Raw genomic sequence first — 15226 nt, forward strand, 5'->3', positions numbered from 1 at the left:
GGACATGTGCGGTTATCCAAACCGGCAGCAAAGCTTGTGGTTCAGACTCCTAGAGCCGCTCAATTAAAGGCCATGACCTCAAAGACAAAGCAGTGGAAACGATGCAGAAGACACTGTGATCAGAGGTGACCAACGAGCCAAATACATGTACAAGACAGGCCCAGGTCAGGGGATTATTCTGCACAATAAAGTTCTCGAAAACCACCTGGAAGAAGGTAAAAACTGTTCATGTTCTTTGTTTGGATCAGATCCTGTTTCCACACGTCTCTGACTGTTAATGGTCTGTTTCCTGTAGCTGCGAAGCGACTTCCTGCTCGCCGTTTCTCCAACACCGCTTCTACTCAAACAGACGGTTCTGGTAGTAATCCAGAACCTTTGGGCCCAGCAGTCAAGGCTTGGTCAACCGCCACTGATTCTGAAACGTTTGTTATTTTAACCTTTAACCTCTGCAGCTCTTTCCTCACCCCAGCACCATTTATGGTTATTATCATGAATTCATTGGACTTGAACAGCTGGGACTGAAATAACAAACTGGAACAATTTTAAACTTTTGGCCATATTGTGTATATTTATTGATTGATTAATTAATTAATTAATTAGAAAACCAATGACGCTTCTCTCTGACGGAGTATCAGGATCAAGCTAAGAAAATTGTTTGAAACTTCAAGAACAAAGTCAATATGATGAGTGGAGAGTTAGAAAACTGGGCCCAGCTGGGGCCGTTCTGACGGTCAGCGGCCCGGTCAGCCTGGTTCTGATACCGACAGTCATTTGATCCTGACATGTCAGAAGATGAAAGATTTGCTTCATTATAAAAGCAGAACTTCACCGGGTTTAACGCAGAACTGAGTGACAGTGTAGGAGTTAAATCTCTACTTTATTCTCATAAGATTACAAATTTAGTCTTATAATTTCAAAAATAAAATTCTCTTAGTGAGAAAAGTGAAGATGAAAGAGATAAAAAGCATTTATTTAATCCTTAAAGTCAAATAAAAACTGATTGTTGGAGGATTTAAACCTACATAGATGCTAAAGTTAGACAGCATGAAGGTTCAGCTGAATGTGGAGAGAAACTCTGACCTCTGACCTGATGGGCTCAGGAGAAAAACCAATGAATAAGAAAACCGATCGATAAGGAATAAATTCCATCCTGAGGAAAACGGATCGACGGCTGGAGCTGAGAAAAACTTTTCTCAGGAATAAGAGAAACATCCAGAAGGAAGAAGGAGCTGCAGCGAGAACCGGAAACTAAAAATACGTCCTGCTTCCATCTGATGGAGGCGGATGATTCATCTACATCACTTCTCCTAGTGAGACGGGTCAGCCGCACCGTTCAGCTCCACTCTCACTGCAGGCCGTCGCATTTCTGCCACCAACCAGAGAGCAGAAACACTGCAGAGCGCCTGGGTCCGACAGAACCAAGAAAGACTTTAATTCTCACACTCTCTGGTCGCTCCGAATGCTCACACACACACACACACACACACACACACACACACACCACCAATTTTATATATATATACAGTATATGCAGCTTTTTTTTTTTTTTTACAGAAGAGGAAAACCAGGTTGGATGAAAAAGAGAAAATCACAGGCAGCACATCATGATGGTCGGATCTCAGAAAAATGCAAGAAAACACAAAGTAAGTGGTTGAACTTTGAACCCTACCGATATTAAGATAAGCATGCAAATACACATTTTAAGTTATATTCCATATTTGATGAGCCACTTTGTGAAAATATTTCATTGCTCATGATTCTCCTCCACACTTTCGAAAACTGACAGAACCTTTAGTTGTTCTTGTTTCCCTTCCTGTGATTCTGCAGGTAAAGTGAGGATCTGCGGCTGAAGCTGTTTGTCTCAATAACTGCAGCGTGTTTGACTCCAGTCTGCGTGGGAGCGCTGCAGCTGCTGCATCACCCAGAGGCACTTCCTCAGCAGGTCACCCCACATCCTGCCACCGCCGCAGCATCACACTGCACGGTGCTGCCCTGATGCGGGCCGAACCGTCGGCACCAGAACGGCAGGACGTGAGTTTGGGTCTCTGCCAGGAGGAACGGTTGCAGATCGACGTCTTACTCACCGTCCATGTCTTCAGGTGCCACTTGGACCCCAGGATCTGGAGCGGAAGCATAAAGAAGAGCTGAAATGATGAATAAAGGGAGTTTAGTTTTGAATTTAAGAGCAGCATCGTGAAGCAACAAGCTGCAAAAACACACAGAATATGTAAAACAGAGTTCTGGATTTAAAACACACAGACTGGGAGATTCATTCGTTTCAGTTTGCAGTTGATGGAGGGAAACTATCAGAGCTGGTTCACCTCCACCTTTAAATATCTTTATTGTTGATTTTTCATTGTTTAAAACGCCACTAAGATCTAGATCTCATTTTCAAGAGAGACCTGAGCAACTTGCAACACAACAACAACCTGGTTACACAAAAGTAAACCAAAACATTTGCACAAGTTTAAAGCAAATTAGAAACGGTTTAAAAGCAGCAGCAGAATCACGTTTTTAAGAATCGCTCAATAAACTCCAAAGAAACGAGATCTGGAACCGATTCCAGTTTGAACTGCATTGAAAGCAGACTGTTAAAGTTATTTCATTTGTCTAGAAATAAAACCCTGCAAAGAAAAACTGAAATTAGATGTAGATATTTCTAAACAAACAAACCTTTCAATGCTTGAATTATTTCAAGGAAAATTATTCCAATTACAGAAAAAACACAATAAAGAAGAAGAGCTGAGATCAGATGAACATCCAGAAAAATCCATCTGGTAACAGAAAACAGCTGCAGTCCTGCTGTTTCCAGCTCTGCCTTCCAGCGTGTGAATGTGAGGTTTACCTGGAGAGAGCGAGCTCAGCTGGAGGATCCAGAGGAACTGAAGCAGCTTCATGTTGGTCACAGCGAGGAGATGATCCTCCACATTAACTTCTTCTTCTTCTCAGACTGAACTCTGCATCGCAGCAGGAAGTGACACATCAGAGGCTCCACTCTCTTCTTCTGCTTTCAAAATCAGCTGGACATGAAAAATAAAATTATTTAAAGCAATAAGAAAACCACAGAAATGTGATTTTAACTGAAACTGCAGGAACATTTGCAGAAATAAATGGAAATAAAAGATTAAAAACATTTAATTCATTTCCTGTTTGTGAATAAAACATTAGAACCGAGTCCAACTCAGCCGTTCTGAGGCAGTCAGAACCACTTTGGATGGTTTTTACTGTATTTCCGTGGACTGGACTCGTCCAGCAGCAGCATGCCGTCAACCACGGATCACTGGAGGAAAAACCTAACAGGAATGCAAAAACATCACGTGGCGTTCCTCAGGGTCCAATCCTGAGACACTTTTAATTGAAATAAACAAGTGCCCCCTATGTCCTACTACTGCAAGGTATTTTCAGGATAAGCGGATCCCATGACTGCAGTCGTAGAGCTGGACCTGAATCCATCCGATGATCCTCGTCTTGCTCTTGTTGGCAATTGATCAGTGGCCAGAGAAAGAGATTGCTGAACAGCAGCAATCCGGATGATTGCCTGACGATGAAGAACAGATCAGTGAAACAAATGAAAAGTTTTCAGTTCAGGAACAAATGCAGAAAGACAACAGGGGCCAGACCTAAAGACAGAAAGAGAAATTCAACACACACACACACACACACACCTACAAGCCAGTTATTAGAGTGACAATGTTCCTTTGGTTTCTTGAAACGTGGGTTTATTGGTTATTTCACTTCTGGCAGTTTGCTGGCTGATATTTCTGAATTAGAGGAGAAGTAAAGATAAGATTTATTTGTCATTATCATCAACAGATTACAACGAGATTGAGATTTGCTCGACTCGAGTTAAAATGCAGGTTATGTGTATATACATAATATACATATACATACATAAAAAAGATAAAGAAATGAATAGTACAAAATGAGAAATAAATAGACATCAGAAGATGGTTGCAGCGCCTGGAGGTGAATTTACTTTTTTAACAAAGTGGTGTCAAGAGCAGAAGTTTTTATGCCTCTGAATCAACATTAGATTCTTTTCCTTCTTTTGCTCTTTCCTTTAGTTTATTTTGTTTGTATTTCCTTTTAATTCCTGTAAAGCACTTTGTATTGCCTTGTTGCTGAAAATGTGCTATATAAATAAAATTACCTTTACCTTACCTCTGCAGTAGCCCCTCCAAGGACTCAGATAGTGCATAATCTGAACTGTTGTTTGGTGCGTAAGCACACAGTCAGGACCCGTCCCCCCACTTGTAGGCAGAGGGAGGCTACCCTCTCGCTCACCAGGGTAAACCCCAATGTACAGGCACCAAGATGGGGGGCAACAAGTATGCCCACTCCTGCCCAGCGCCTCTCACCAAGGGCAAATCTAGAGTGGAAGTATGTCCAACCCCTCTCAAGGACGCATGGCACCTTGAGCCATGCGTCAGTGTGCCCCACCTGACAGGGTGGTACCCCGGTGACCCGCGTCCAGGCAAGGGAACAATCATCATCATCATCCATAACCATCCATCCTCATCATCAACATCAACACCATCATCCATCACACCACCAGGCTTAGCCAGAGAAAACTGGCTAAGCCTGGTGGTTGAGTGTAAATAAGTAAAGCCTGGTGGCCCACCAGACTTATTATCATCTTCATCCATCATCATCATCCATCATCCATCAGGTTGATGTCCCAGATGATAATGCAAAATCTTTTACAGTTTTTATTAATTACTTTCAAATTAGACTACTTGTGATAAATATGTATTCCTTTTATTAGTTGTGGTCTAAAGCAATAATCAGGATTTTGAAGTCGGTGCTTCTTCAAGCTTTGGTCCATCTTCAGGACTTCCACCTCATGGTCTACACCCTCACAGTCACCTGGACCTTCAGATCAGCGTCTGCTGTCTTCTGCTCACCTCGCTCATCTTTACAAACAATGTTAGAACAAACTTTACTGCTGAATTCACTGCAGATATGACAGATTTGCTACAGATTCAGATGTTTACCAGGTGAGGACCTTCTGTGCCGTTTGAAGTGAAGGCAGCAGAGAAACATGTTGATAATGGCAAATAAAACCACTAGAACAGACAGCAATGTGATGGCGATATGTTCTGGAGAATAAACGGCTGACGGAAGAGCTGGAGCAACAGACATACATCAAATACATTAAAAGATTCAAAGACTCAGCTGATATTGCTAAAAATTCATCAACACAGTCATACCTGGTGTAGTTACTTTAAACAACGCCTTAGATTCTGCAGAGAAAACAGGAAAAGAAAAGTTTCAAGCTGACCTGTACAGCTTAGATTTCGGTTCACATGCTGGTGATAGTGGATACTGGATTGAAGCTACAGCTACCCTGGGGCAGGTTAACAGGGGCAAGGCAGCAATTTTGTACCATCAGCTTTTCTGACCAACACCAGTCTTACCCAACTATACAAACAAGGGCTGTAGAACGGAAATTGAACCAGCGATCCACGGATTGCAGGGTGAACTCCATCAGACTGACCTGAACACACCACACCAGCATCCTCTTTGTGTCCGCAGTCGGAGTTTTCCTGGACACCCGGACAGAACCACAGGTTCTGCTCGTTCCCGGTGCAGTTCAGCTCGTCTAGGTGAATCGGTCCGCTCCCTGGAGGGAACAATCCATTCTGACCCGTCACCTTTAGAGCGGTCCCACAGCCCAGCTGGGCACAAACCACGTTGGCTTCTCTCAGGTCAAATCTGTCGTCACACACCGTGCCCCACATCCTGTCCTTCCAGACCTCCACCCGCCCGGCGCACTGATCCTTAGCTCCCTTCAGCCGAACGGACTGATGACCTGGAGACAAAATGACCAGGATGTTAAAAGTTCACACCTGAAAACAACCCAATGATTGAATTCAGAAATGACTGATTCTAGAGATTCTAGATAAGGGACTGCAGTCTCTAGAGCTCCTCAACTGTTACAACATCAATATGGTTTCATTTCATAAAGTTAAAGGTGCAGCCTCACCACTGAATCTTAGTCATTTTAAAACAGTTTCAAACACAGATGTATTATTTTCTTGGAGAATCAGGAAATCTCACCACAAACCACTTCTGTGGTAACGTTGCATCCTGCTGTAAACGTCTCTAAGCAGCTCCGTAGATGGCGGTCCTGGTACCTACAGTCCTGGAAGCACTTGCTGTCTTGAGGCGCAACAATTTCCTTCATAATATGAACTCTTCCACATTTCAGGTCCTGGCAGATCCACTCAGCCAGAGTGTCTAAAAAATCCGGTGGGAGTGGAACCGCCTCCCCACTCCTGTCTCCAGGCATCCTGAGAGTCCACCTGCATGTGCTGCCGAGGTGATGAACATAAGGGTCGTCTGAGGGCACAGAGGGTCACAGAGCAGAGGATGAGGAGCAGGATGAAAACTGAGAAAATACTCAAACATCAACCACTGAGGAACAAATCTGGACCAGAAATCTGCAGCAACCTGAAGGATTTTAGAAACAGAGAACAGAGCGTCATCAGCGTAGCATGATAAACAGATGATGATGTTAAATAGTCTCAGCAGAGCTGCAGGACATGTGCGGTTATCCAAACCGGCAGCAAAGCTTGTGGTTCAGACTCCTAGAGCCGCTCAATTAAAGGCCATGACCTCAAAGACAAAGCAGTGGAAACGATGCAGAAGACACTGTGATCAGAGGTGACCAACGAGCCAAATACATGTACAAGACAGGCCCAGGTCAGGGGATTATTCTGCACAATAAAGTTCTCGAAAACCACCTGGAAGAAGGTAAAAACTGTTCATGTTCATAAAAAGATGAACTAAAACGTTAGTTTCCCCCTAGAGGCTTAGGCTGGAACAATTGTTGGGAAACACACACTACCACTCCAAAGTTTGAGAACGCCCCAACGTTTCAAGCTTTTTACTGAAAGGGATGAACTGCCAGATACTCTGAAGTGAAATCAAAGCACAAATAAGCAGCTGGAGTAATAAAAAAAATAATGGAATCAATTTATAGACCATAATTTTTTCTCTTCTACTTATTTACAATTGGTGGGTTGCTGGTTTGAGCCCCACTCTGATCGGCTCTGTCATTGTGTCCTTGGGTAAGACACTTCACCTGCCTTGCCTGCTGCTGGTTATCAGAAGACCCAACAGGTGGCGCCGGTGCCTGGCAGCCTGGCCTCTGTCAGACTGTAGCTGCCGTCTAGTAGCTCTCCACCGTCACCATGTGAATGACCGAGTGACTGAACGTAGTGTGAAGAGCATTGGGGTTTTCTGGACTCGATAAAGTACTATACAAGTTCAAGACTCTTACCATTTTAAACTTTTGACTCGTCAGTAACAACTCGTGTATTCTTTCTACAAGAATCAGAAAGTTCTTCTCATATCTGTTGCAAAGGTTCCCATGAATGAGTGGCTCTTGTTGCTTTGCATCAACTCTTCTGTCCAGTTCAGCCCAAACCAGCTCCATGGGGTTCAAGTCTGGAGACTCTGCAGGCCACTCAGGCTTTCCAGCTCAACTTGTTCTTTTTTCCTCAGGTGGTTCTGGCAGAGCTTGGCTGTATGCTTTGGGTCTTTATCTTGCTGATGGGTGAACCCTGACCACGAGTCAGCTGCTGTGGTAGCTGTTTTGGTTCAGGGTGCATCTCACTCTGTACAAGCAGAACAGCCCCAGACCATTACACTTCCCTCTCCATGTTTGACAGTTGATGCCACACAGTGTGGAACCGTCCTTTTACCTACTTAATGGCGTACAAAGCCAACCCTAATCCTGTGTAAGGTCTATTCAGGGTTTCTGAAGAGGAGGGTCCGTTGGATAGGCAAACCTCAGATTCTGGTTCTGGCTGTGGAACACCACACTGAACAGTCTTTGAATCTGGCCGTTAGGTCCCTGTAGGACCGTGTCACAGCTTTGTCTGCATTGCTGGCAGTAAGTCACACTCGTTTGTGGAGAGTTGCACTCCAACAAGTCTCGGATTCTGTTCATTATGTTTATGGACAGAATTTCTAGGTGCAGCCGAGGCGTGGAGGGGATCCGTTTTGGTGGCCTTAGGATCGTGTCTGCTTGTTGTAGTTGATGTGGTCCTACTGGCTTCATCAGGTCATGATCAACAGCTTTCACTTGAGCGTTTCGCAGCTGAGTCTGAAGCGGCCGGGATGATTTGGAGCAGTGCCGCCAAATCTGAGTGTCTAAAGCCGGAAAAGGGCAGAGTGCCTTCTCTGGGTTGGGAAAGAGGTCCTGCCCCAGGTGGAGGAGTTGAAGTATCTCAGGGAAGAATGGAGCGGTGGGTGGGCAGTGAAGCGCTATATTGGTCTGTTGTGGTGAAAAGAAAGCTGAGTCAAGAGGCGAAGCTCTCAATTTACTGGTCAGTCTACATTCTTTCCCTCATCTATGGTCACGTGCTTTGAATCATGACCGAAAGAATGAGATCAAAAATATAAGAGCCTGAAGTGAATTTTCTCCGTAGGGTTTCTGGGGTCTCCCTTACAGAGAGAAGCTCAATCATCCTGGATGGACTCAGATTAGATCCGCTGCTTCTCCAAGAGGAGACAGTTGAGGTGGCTCGGGGCGTCTGGTCAGGATGGACGCTTCCCTGGTGAGCTGTTCAGGTCCCACTGGGAGGAGGCTCAGAAGAAGACCTGGACACGTTGGAGGGATGATGTTTCCCTGATGGGAACGCCTTGGGTTTCCTGGAGGAGTCGGACCAGGAGGCCGGGGAAGTCTGAGTCTCCCTGCTTATTCCGCTGACCCCGCGAACCGACCCCGTAGAGGTTACCACGGCAGGTCTCAGCAGGTAAATGCATCAAGAGACTTTCATGTCTCTAAGGGAACGGAGAAAGGTGAGGTATGCAGACCGCCTTATAGTGAACACTTTAAAGGTTTTGAAACAAATCTTCTTCCTGGCCAGAAGGTTAGAAGGAAAAGATTCAGAGCTCGGCGGTCTCAGTTGGAGGCGGACTCCAAAGACAAGGCGTCGGGATTCAGGTCTTTTGTAGTGGGGATCAGTGCTCATCTGCAGCTCACACTGATGAGCTGCAGATTGCTACCCGATAGCAATAACAAAACTAAATGCAATCAGAAACAACCATTAATCATCATGAATGATGTATGTGAGAATGTGGCTATTCTTATTTATTTATTTTTTTTATCAGTTATTTGTTATTTATTTCTTACATTGTGTGTGAATTGTGAGACAGTTATTTTTTGTTTTTAAGCATATGCACTGACTGATGGCTCTTTTTAAATTTCATTGTTCTTGTGACAATGACAATAAAGATTTATCTACGATCTATCTTTATCTATCAGAGGTTTATTGCAAGGGGAAGTTTGTCAGTGAGGTTTGCAGCAGTGATTTCTTCATCTCAAGGAATGCATAGGCAAAAGATCTGATCAGGTAGTGAATAAAAATGGATTCCAACAACAGACATTTAAAAATGTAGTTCTATTTTCAGTGGGGAAAGTGGGGCAAACTCTGACAGGAAGAGGTCTGGCAGACCCACAGCAAGAACGGAAACAAAAGACAAGTGTCTGAGAGTTAACAGCTAGCCTGATAGGTGGACAACAGCTCCTAGCACAGCTTAATAGTGGTTGCAGTAATTTCAGCGACCACTGAAATTACTGCGATTACTTCTGATTAGAATAGTTGGAGTTGCAAGTTTGACCAAGCAAGTTGCAACAAGAAAGCCATTGCTAAGATGTCAGAATATGACAAGGAGGCTTGCCTGGGCCATGCAACAGTGCTATAGGACTATTAAAAACTGGGAGAAAGTGCTATGGACCGACGAATCACAACTTTGAATCTTCGGTTCATCACACAGGGTGAGATCCCTCTGTAGTTGGACACACTGTGTGGTCTGCCAATCCAGGGGAACCGCTCCCAAAATCCATGCAATAACGCAGAATCACATCAACCAACACAACCCAACAGCATCCAGAGCCTTAAGGAACTCTGGGTGAATCTCACCGAGGAGCTTTTTAACCCCCTTGGTGACCTCAGCACCAGAGACTAAAGAGCCCGACCCAAAGTCTGCAGGCGCTGCTTCCTCAGTGGAAGACATCCTGATGGGCCTAAGGTGGACTTGGAAGTATTCTGCCCACTGACCCAAGTCGTCCCGGGTGGAGGTCAGCAGCACACCATCCCCACTATAATCGGTGTTGGTGCTGTACTGCTCTCCCCCTCAAGACGCCATATTGAATGTCTCCATGACATCTCCAAACTCCTCCCACCCAGAGTTTTTGCCTCAGCGACCACCCGACTCACATAGTCTGCCGGTACCCATCAGCTGCTTCCGGGGTCCCATCGGCCAAAAAGATCCGATAGGACTCCTCCTCCAGCCTGACAGCATCAACCACCACCACCACCATCAACAGGCGGTGGGTGCAAAGGTTATAAAGTTAATAATCAAGACATTGTTTTCAGATCAAAGACATTAACATTTCTTAACCTGGTTCACTTTCAAAAAGCACCACTTATGTACAAAGCAATAAAAACAAGCTGCTTCCTAGAAAATACACTGCCTGGCCAAAAAAAAAGTCGCCACCTGGATTTAACTAAGCAAATAGGTACAAGCCTCCTATTGGATAAGTACTGCATAGGCGATTATCTTTCAGCTGGCAGCAAGTTATTTAACCCCAGCTGATGCAATGAGTAACTCCTCATTTCTTAAACAACCATGGCAAAAGACACATCCTGTGGTCGTGGAAAAGACGTTAGTCTGTTTAAGAAGGGTCAAATCATTGGCATGCATCAAGCAGAGAAAACATCTAAGGAGATTGCAGAAACTACTAGAATTGGGTTAAGAACTGTCCAACGCATCATTAAAAACTGGAAGGATGGTGGGGAACCATCGTCTTCCAGGAAGAAATGTGGTCGGAAAAAAATCCTGAATGATCGTGATCGGCGATTACTTAAACGTTTGGTCAAATCAAATGGAAGAAAAACAACAGCAGAACTCAGGAGTATGTTTAATTGTGAACGCAAAAGCATTTCCACACGCACAATGCGAAGGGAACTCAAGGGGTTGGGATTGAACAGCTGTGTAGCCGTAAGAAAACCTCTAATCAGTAAGGCTAACCAGAAAAAAGGCTTCAGTTTGCTAGGGAGCATAAAGATTGGACTCTGGAGGAATGGAAGAGGGTCATGTGGTCTGATGAGTCCAGATTTACCCTGTTCCAGAGTGATGGGCGCATCAGGGTAAGAAGAGAGGCAGGTGAAGTGATGCACCCATCATGCCTAGTGCCTACTGTACAAGCCTGTGGGGGCAGTGCTATGATCTGGGGTTGCTGCAGTTGGTCAGGTCTAGGTTCAGCAACATTGTGTGCCCAAAGAATGAGGTCAGCTGACTACCTGAATATACTGAATGACCAGGTTATTCCATCAATGGATTTTGTCTTCCCAAATGGAACGGGCATATTCCAAGATGCCAATGCCAGGATTCATGGGGCTCACATTGTGAAAGAGTGGTTCAGGGAGCATGAGACATCTTTTTCACACATGGATTGGCCACCACAGAGTCCAGACCTTAACCCCATTGAGAATCTTTGGGATGCGCTGGAGAAGGCTTTGTGCAGTGGTCAGACTCTCCCATCATCAATACAAGATCTTGGTGAAAGATTAATGCAACACTGGATGGAAATAAATCTTGTGACACTGCAGAAGCTTATTGAAACAATGCCACAGCGAATGCGGGCTGTAATCAAAGCTAAAGGCGGTCCAACAAAATATTAGAGAGTGTGACCATTTTTTGGTGGCGACTTTTTTTTTTTTGGCCAGGCAGTGTATATTCCAACGTTTCTCAGGAGCAGCAAACAGAAACATCCAGAGGTGAGAAGGTGCTGCTGTGAATCAAAAAGGGAGAGATGGAGGACAAGCGAAGGAGAACAGACCTGATGATGAAAAGCTGAACTAAAATTAGCTCCTGCTTTCATTTGACAGAACCTTTAGTTGTTCTTGTTTCCCTTCCTGTGATTCTGCAGGTAAAGTGAGGATCTGCGGCTGAAGCTGTTTGTCTCAATAACTGCAGCGTGTTTGACTCCAGTCTGCGTGGGAGCGCTGCAGCTGCTGCATCACCCAGAGGCACTTCCTCAGCAGGTCACCCCACATCCTGCCACCGCCGCAGCATCACACTGCACGGTGCTGCCCTGATGCGGGCCGAACCGTCGGCACCAGAACGGCAGGACGTGAGTTTGGGTCTCTGCCAGGAGGAACGGTTGCAGATCGACGTCTTACTCACCGTCCATGTCTTCAGGTGCCACTTGGACCCCAGGATCTGGAGCGGAAGCATCAAGAAGAGCTGAAATGATGAATAAAGGGAGTTTAGTTTTGAATTTAAGAGCAGCATCGTGAAGCAACAAGCTGCAAAAACACACAGAATATGTAAAACAGAGTTCTGGATTTAAAACACACAGACTGGGAGATTCATTCGTTTCAGTTTGCAGTTGATGGAGGGAAACTATCAGAGCTGGTTCACCATCCATCCATCCATCCATCCATCCATCCATCCATCCATCTTCTTCCGTTTTATCCGGGGTCAGGTCGCGGGGTAGCAGCTTCAGAAGGGAGGCCCAGACTTCCCTCCCCAGCCTCTTGTTCCAGCTCCTCCAGGGGAATCCCAAGCCGTTCCCAGGTCAGCAGAGGAACATCGTCCCTCCAGCGTGTCCTGGGTTTTCCCCTCCTCCTGGTGGGACCTGAACTCCTCACCAGGGAGGCGTCCAGGAGGCATCCTGACCAGATGCCCCTCAACTGGCTCCTCTCGATGTGAAGGAGCAGTGGCTCTACTCTGAGTCCCTCCTAGATGACTGAGCTTCTCTCTCTAAGGGAGAGCCCAGACACCCTGCGGAGAAAACCCATTTCGGCCGCTTGTATCCGCGATCTCGTTCTTTCGGTCATGACCCAAAGCTCATGACCATAGATGAGGGTGGGAACGTAGATCGACCGGTAAATTGAGAGCTTGGCTTTTTGGCTCAGCTCTCTCTTCACCACGACGGACCGGTACAGCGCCGCTTGACGGCAGACGCTGCGCCAATCTGCCTGTCGATGTCTCGCTCCCTCGTGAACAAGATCCCGAGATACTTGAACTCCTCCACTTGGGGCACTAGTACTCCCTCTAAGGACTCCCAAAAGGGTGGGTAATCTGAACTGTCGTTCGGCCCGTAAGCACAAACGACAGTCAGAACCCGTCCCCCCACCCGTAGGCGGAGGGAGGCTACCCTCTCGTTCAGCGGGGTAAACCCCAACGTACAGGTGCCGAGATGGGCAGCAACAAGTATGCCCACTCCTGCCCGACGCCTCTCACCTTGGGCAACTCCAGAGTGGAAGTATGTCCAGCCCCTCTCAAGGAGACTGGTTCCAGAACCAGAGCCATGCGTCGAGGTGAGACCGACTATTTCTAGCCGGAACCTCTCAACCTCACACACTAGCTCCGGCTCCTTCCCCACCAGAGAGGTGACATTCCACGTCCCAAGAGCTTCTGCAACCGAGGATCGGACCGCCAGGGCCCCCTCCCTCTGCCGCCACCTATCTCAAAGGTGTCTCACTTCCACCTTTAAATAGATTAATTTTTTATTTTTAAACCAAGCAAACGTCAAGAGAAATAAAATCCTGGAAGGAAAAACCGGAAAATTTATCCTGAATAAAAAATGTACAAAGACTCCTGACTAACATTGAAGCTCAAATAGTATTTTCAGCATCGAGATAAAAGAAAGAACTATTCTTGCTCTTTTAAAGTGAGCATCTGGAGCTTGAAATCCTTCCCTTCTGCTCTGTAGACAGTAGAACTGCGATGCTTCGGTCTGAATTCCTCGTTTCTCCTGTTCTGAGGCGTTTTACAGAAACTGGGTTTTTTAAATGTGAAGGAGACATTTCCACCCTCCAGGTTCCACTCCACCCCCTTCGGCCATTTCTGTAGTTCGGTAGCAGCGATTATCTACCAGCAGAGAAACTTTCTACATATTGGAGCCAGAGTCTGACCCAGAGCAGCAGAACCTGCAGAACCGCGCATTCACATGAAGGCATGGCAGTGATGGTGTGACTGGATTTACTCCCTCTGCATCCACACCAACTAGCTACAATATGGAGCGTAGTTTAACTACAGCCCATGCATGTCAGATAACTATTCACATATTAATGCTACCACAATATGAATGCATTAAACGAAGGACGTCGCCGAATGCATTTGGATCATTTTTGTTCCCCAAGACAAAATCAGCAAAAACTAATAATTATATCCAAAGCATGCAGAACAGTTGTATCCTCCAGGAGGCAGCTAGCAGCTAGCACACAGCGCTAACAGGAGGCTCAATGCTGGCCAATGGCCAGGACGTCATTACCAACACAGCATTCGTGTCTGAAATCAGCTTTGCTGTCACTTTAGAGAAGGGTCAGTTCCTTCTCTCGTTTCCATAGAGAAGGAACTGACCCTCAATCAGACCAAGTCTTTCAGAAAATCCCTCCTGATATCCTGGCGGAGGTTCCTGAAACACTCGTCCTTCAGTCCAAAAACGGACTTTCCGCTCTGATGTGGGAACATTCCCGAGAAAACTGACATTAACCAGAAGAGGCTCTGATGCCGGCGGTGATGTGAGACTCCTGAGCGTTAATACACGCATTACTGAACGGTTAGACTCGCTAACCTGCAACTTCAGCACAACTGAACTTGGACTACAAAATCACCGCCAGGAAACAAAATGGCCGATTCTCAAAACCGATTAGCTGGAAGTCGTGACCTTGTTCAGCATTTCCACAGCAAGTGGTGACGACAAAGACAAGAAAAGGTTACAGGCAACGGAGAAAAATTCACAGACTGAAAAATATAATCTAAAAAGAATATAAAGACGTCTTCACAGCACCAGCAGAGAAGACAATGTTCGAACTTAGACACTCAAAGCACAAAAAAATATTTATGGGCTAAAAAAGTGGATTTTGTATGACTTGTTCCCTTATAAGCTCTGCCTTCCAGCGTGTGAATGTGAGGTTTACCTGGAGAGAGCGAGCTCAGCTGGAGGATCCAGAGGAACTGAAACAGCTTCATGTTGGTCACAGCGAGGAGATGATCCTCCACATCAACTTCTTCTTCTTCTCAGACTGAACTCTGCATCGCAGCAGGAAGTGACACATCAGAGGCTCCACTCTCTTCTTCTGCTTTCAAAATCAGCTGGACATGAAAAATAAAATTATTGGCAGCAATAAATGATGTGCCAAGCTGCTGTGCCTAAGTATACAATAAGATGTCTGTCCTGTTGGTGTGCTAACCAAAC

At 45.7% G+C, this 15226-nt stretch overlaps 1 protein-coding gene across 12 annotated transcripts in view; it reads right to left on the reverse strand.

Moving 5' to 3' along the window:
- Nucleotides 1–15226, reverse strand: part of LOC116731964 (T-cell differentiation antigen CD6-like) — a 38405-nt gene that overhangs the window by 7439 nt on the left and 15740 nt on the right. The window contains exons 1-3 of one of the 12 annotated variants that reach the window (XM_032581888.1): nt 3666–3878; nt 2846–3538; nt 2085–2144 (exon numbers count right to left, since the gene is read on the reverse strand). The exons of 5 other annotated variants lie outside the window; for them this stretch is intronic. In XM_032581888.1, coding sequence (XP_032437779.1) covers nt 2085–2144; nt 2846–2897 — 112 coding nt within the window. In that variant the 5' untranslated portion in view covers nt 2898–3538; nt 3666–3878. Of the gene's footprint in view, nt 1–2084; nt 2145–2845; nt 3879–5497; nt 5813–6060; nt 6343–12204; nt 12265–14948; nt 15124–15226 lie in introns of those variants that run through there. 6 more of the 12 variants (XM_032581889.1, XM_032581896.1, XM_032581885.1 and 3 more) reach the window with 6 other exon arrangements.

This window comes from Xiphophorus hellerii, chromosome 13 (genome assembly GCF_003331165.1).
Source record: "Xiphophorus hellerii strain 12219 chromosome 13, Xiphophorus_hellerii-4.1, whole genome shotgun sequence".
Lineage (NCBI taxonomy): Eukaryota > Metazoa > Chordata > Actinopteri > Cyprinodontiformes > Poeciliidae > Xiphophorus > Xiphophorus hellerii.